This window comes from Echinops telfairi, unplaced genomic scaffold (assembly GCF_000313985.2).
Source record: "Echinops telfairi isolate 266 unplaced genomic scaffold, ASM31398v2 ScPeMD7_9;HRSCAF=40, whole genome shotgun sequence".
Lineage (NCBI taxonomy): Eukaryota > Metazoa > Chordata > Mammalia > Afrosoricida > Tenrecidae > Echinops > Echinops telfairi.
Genome location: NW_022103906.1, coordinates 2,478,735 through 2,484,087, shown reverse-complemented (window position 1 = coordinate 2,484,087; position 5,353 = coordinate 2,478,735). Strand labels below are relative to the sequence as shown.

Genomic DNA, 5,353 nt, shown 5'->3' with positions numbered 1-5,353 from the left:
TATAGAGAGAGAGAGAGAGAGAGAGAGAGAGAGAGAGAGAGAGAGGAGCTAATATCAGAATTTAAGAAAAAATGTTTTGAAATTGGTTGTAGTAGCAATTGTAATAGATCGATTATGTTTGATCTATTTGAATTATTGAATGTTATGACATCTGTAAGAGCTCCCAATAAAATAATGAATTAAAACGAGAGAGAGGATAGAGATAGAAGGGGAGAAAAAAAGATTATATCTAAGAGTACCCCAAGAAGTAGCCCTACCCTGTAACACATGGTATCACCATCAGTAGGAATTGACTGGAAAGCAATAGATTTGGTTTTGGGCTTAGTATGTAAAGTCAGTTTTTATTAGTTACATGTTGAGGAAACAGAGGTTAGGTAACTTGCCTTTGGACAGAATAGAGTCCACAGTGGTTCAGATCTCTGTGAACTCTGCCAAACCCCTGCATAATAGCTTAGAGCTTGGGAGTTGGCTTCCAGTCAGCCTTTCCCACCATTACCCAGGTCTGTGGGTCTGGTCTGACTTCAAAGGGGAACTAGCCTCAACGACAGGAGCTGAATTCCCCGGTGTCAATCCTAGGAACTGAAGTAGACTTGGGAAAATTGTGCATTGGTTTTGTCCCCTTTTCCTTTTGTACTTAGTGTAGCCTCGCTATGATTAATAACTTTAGAAGTAGTGGAAGTCCATGATACACTGAATTCTAAGTGACAGGATTTGAATTGTGTCTTTACACAATTCAAAAGCCTGACATTTCAGATGAATCTTTATTCACAGCTATATTTATCCCTTGAAACAATAAAAGGATTGGCAGATGATGGCAAACATAGACTGTCTACTTGATAGCTTGCATTTAGCTACTTCTGTAATCACATTGGCTCTCATCAAATTTGAATGCTATACAACAAGGAGGCTTCAAAAAGTTCATGGGAAGATGGAATTGAAATATAATGGAATTTTTCTGCAAATGTTGAAACTCCCTCATACAATTACTTCATTTTATCACTTATGGTTTTTTAGACTTTATTTCTTCTAGCTCATCTTTAAGGCAACCTATTTATATTAAACTTCAGTTTGCATGGCATTGCCTTTAAACCAGATTATAAACTCATAATATTGTACTATGCCCTTTTACAGTACAGGTGTAAAGGGACATAAAATTAAAATAATCAGAATTTTTATCCTTCTGCTTTACCATATGGGAGTGTGTGGATGATAAGATGCAGTAGTCATCCCAAAGATGTGTTTTCTTAAATTGTTATTTCAAAATTTACTTTAAAATCCTAATATCTGAAAGTAGCACAATAATATATATATATTTGCTTTTCAGATCATATCAGAATAATTTCGACATTCTTTAATTACTGGATTACGCATATTCTTCCTGAGAGAAACAGAGAATAAAATCTGTGTCTCTATTTAAGAAGAGTTAAAGTGAAACAAGAAAATACAAAGGAAATTATGACCTGGACAGAGAATTAATTCCAAATATACAACTGATGGCATCTTCTGCTTCTCCTTCAAGAACTGTGATAGCATGGTACCCTTGAACATGTGTCCCATATTACTGTTTCATGTGTTTGTACATATTGGGTCAGGGGTAATTTGATATGTAAATGAAAAAGTGGGTAAAGTTGAACATTTTTACTTATTTACAATTGTCTGTCTTGAATTACTACATGGATATTTTGTTGATTTCATGCCCATAAAAATAGAAAATGAACAGTCTCTTAATTTGAATAAGATATAGTTGGAGACCGATATTTTTGTAAAGTGTTTGAATCACCTTGTACTTGAAAGTCTGTATTTTAGAATGATTTCTAGAAATTAAAATATTCTGGTTTAAGTACTTTGATTGTAGTTGAATTTCTTTTTATCTTTTCTTACTTTGAGAATAATACTGGTTTTTCCTACTTGACCTTTGTTTTTGTCATGAAAACAGCCACCAGCCCCAACCCGTACTGTGTGTTAAAAACAATTCACAGCACTGGTCCCACCCTTCAGTGCACCATTGGCTCTCTCCATGCAAAGTCTGAAGTCCACATCCTCTTCAGCTCCTTACACAAAGGTACATGCACAGCGGTGTTCCTTGCAGCCTTCTCAGTGTGTGTGTGTGTGTGTGTGTGTGTGTGTGTGTGTGTGTGTGTGTCGGGGAGAAACACCTAAATGTTTAACATAGGAGGTTCACCCAATTATGGATTAGTCAAAAAATACAATGAGGTGCTGCTTTGGGGGAAAAATGAGCTATGGCTATGGTAAGATGCTATGGCAAATTATAAAGTGAAAAAGTCACAATAGTAGTAGTCTAGTTTTCACAAAAGTGAAAAATAGTGTTAATGCACACATATTTGTACACCTTTTCCTTTAAAGACGATCGCAGCACAGCAGCTACAGTGATCATATAAATGTAGCCTGGGACATCTTGGAATATGGCAACTGAGTAACACATACCAGAGGGACTCTACAGAAATCAGCCCAAGAGAGTTACTAAGAGGGAAATTCAATACTGCTGGATCATAGGAGTAGTATCATAAAGTAGGCACAGATCCACAAGGTTTTGAGGGGCAGGGGGCTTTTGGCTTACCACAGTGGAGGCTGGCCAGGAGCATTTGGAGCCAGCACAGGGGCTTAATCTGAACAAAGCCATAGTTTTCTGCTGCCTCGGGACAAGGATTAAACCCTTGCAGCCCCACAGGCAGGGATTGGGGCTCAGCTATATTGTTACTTTGTTTCCTTCTCTCTATACCCCCAGAGTTTCAATGGGGTTAGGTTTTTTTTGTCCTCTTTGTTTCATCCCTGTTCTCTCACACACCACTGCTGACCTCCAGGCCACCCCCTTAGCCTTGGGTACCTAAGAGCTATGTCTGATGCTATGAAGAGGAACAACATCAGAATAATTGGATTACCGGTGGAAGACAACAAAGAAGTCATCTGCAACAATTGTGAGAGAATTCTAGGACGAAAACTTCCCCAGATTAATGAATGAAAACCAGGCAACCATTAAGGAGACTGAAAGAACACCAGCTTGATTGAATCCCAAGAAGAAGTCACCAAAGCACATAATAGTTAAACTATCCAACTTTGAGGGAAAGGAGAAAATGATGAGAGCAGCTACGGAAAAACAAGCCATCACATATAAATGTTCCCAAATAAGAATATGCTCAGATCTATCAACCAAAATTATGATGGAGTGGAGTAATATATTCCAAAAATTTAAGGGATACAACGCAAACCCAAGAATACTCTACCCAGCCAAATTATTGATCTAGATAGATGGAGAAGTAAGAGTCTTTTCAGACAAGGAAAAACTCAAAGAATGCGTTAAAGAAACCCAGCCCTACAAAAGATCCTTGCCAACCCAGTATAGGCAGAAGAATAACATGCACCAAGCATAAATAAGAGACCACCATATAGAACAACCTCAACCAGAGGGAAACAAAGAGAAAACAGACCCCAATATAGCACTGGCTTAGGGATGGAAAGAAGTCAAGAATGATACACACACACAACACACTAATAAGAAAGGAAGGCAGGAAAACACCCAACGCAAAAGGTATAAGATGACATCACAGAGTCTGCAGGTGGAGATAATAACCCTAAATATTAATGGCCTGAAAGTCATTAAAAGACTGAGACTAGCAGACTGGCATATAAGATACAACCATCAATATGCTGCCTACAGGAGACATATCTGAAGGCTACAGACCAAAATAGGCTGAGAATCAAAGGCTGGAGAAAGCCATACCAAGCAAACAGCAATTTACAAAAAGCAAGGGTTGCCATCTTAACTTTGGATAAAATTGACCTCCAAGTGCAAGCCATAAAAAGAAATGAGGGATGTATATAATGCTCAAGGGAATGGTAGACAAAGAACCAGTACACATTGTAAACATATATTCCCAAAATGAGAGACCCACTGAATACGTCTACCAAACACTCCAAAAGATGAAAAAAGAAATCACAGCTTCAACAATTATAGTGAATGACTTCAATACACCACTCTCTGAGAAAGATAGATCACAGGGAAAGAAACCAAACAAGGAGGCTAGAGATCTAATCACTATAATTAGATGATTTGACCTGACAGATATTACAGAGCTTTTCATCCAGATACAAAAAATTCAAATTCTTCTCAATCCAACATGGCACATATTCAAGGATAGACCACATACTGGGGCATAAGGCGAATCTACATAAATTTAAGCACATTGATATCAAACAGACCTCTCTCTCTGACCACTGTGCCATAAGACTGGAAATCAACTAAAGGAAAACAAAGAAAACAAGAGCAAACAAGTGGAGGATGAATAACTGTCTATTGCAAAAGGAGCACATATTGGCACAGATAAGAGATGAAATTAGGAAATTTCTAGAAAACAACAAGAATGAGAACACGATGTACCAAAATTTATGGAACAAAGCAAAGGTAGTTATCAGAGGAAGTTTCATAGCAATACATGCACACATGAAAAAGGAAGAGAGACTCATCTTTGACATGCTGGCACAAAATTTACAACAACTAAAGCAGAATCAGCAGAACAATTCTACTAATAGCAAATGAACAGAAATAATAAAACTCAGAAATGAGATTCAGGAGAGGGAAAATAAGAAAATTATGGAAAAATATTAATGCAGCTAAAAGTTGGTTCTTTGAAAGGATAAACAGAATCAACAGACTGCTGCCAAACTTAACCAAAGAAAGGAGGTAACAAATTTCAACAGCAAGAATGAGGGTTGAAAGAGGGGACATTACAACAGACCCTAATGAAATCAAAAGGATAATTACACAGTACCATGAAGGATTGTACTCCACTGAATTCAACAACTTGGAAGACATGGAAAAATTCTTGGAAAAACAATCCCTCACTGGACTATCCCAAAAGTAAGTCAAGAATCTCAACAGACCCATAGCAATAGAAACAAAAAACAATGCACAGCTATCAAGGGATTTCCAACAAAAAAAAATCTCCTGGACTAGATGGCTTCACTGGAGACTTCTACCAAGCATTTAGGGAAGAATTAAGACCAATCCTACACAAAATCTTCCTGAACATGGAAGAAGATGGCAAACTCCTAAAATCCTTCTATGAAACTAGTATAACTGATACCAAAACCAGGCAAGGATCCCACAAGAATCGAAAATTACAGACCAATATCCCTAATGAACATTGATGCAAAAATCCTTAACAAAATACTGGCCAATAGAATACAAAAGTATATAAAACAAATAATTCACTGTGACCATGTAGGATTCATACTAGGGATGTAGGGATGGTTCAACATATGAAAGACCATTCGTATCATTCGCCACATAGACATGAAAAACTATAAGAACCACATGATAATATTGATAGATGCA

At 37.3% G+C, this 5,353-nt stretch overlaps 1 protein-coding gene across 1 annotated transcript in view; it reads left to right on the top strand.

Annotated features, from left to right (window-relative positions):
* The window catches only part of ERICH1 (glutamate rich 1), a 141,648-nt gene extending 139,805 nt beyond the window's left edge, over positions 1 to 1,843 (top strand). Inside the window, exon 6 of the mRNA XM_045286803.1 lies at positions 1,325 to 1,843. Coding sequence (XP_045142738.1) covers positions 1,325 to 1,398 — 74 coding nt within the window. The 3' untranslated portion in view covers positions 1,399 to 1,843. The remainder of the gene's footprint in view (positions 1 to 1,324) is intronic.
* The last annotated feature ends 3,510 nt before the right edge of the window (positions 1,844 to 5,353 follow it).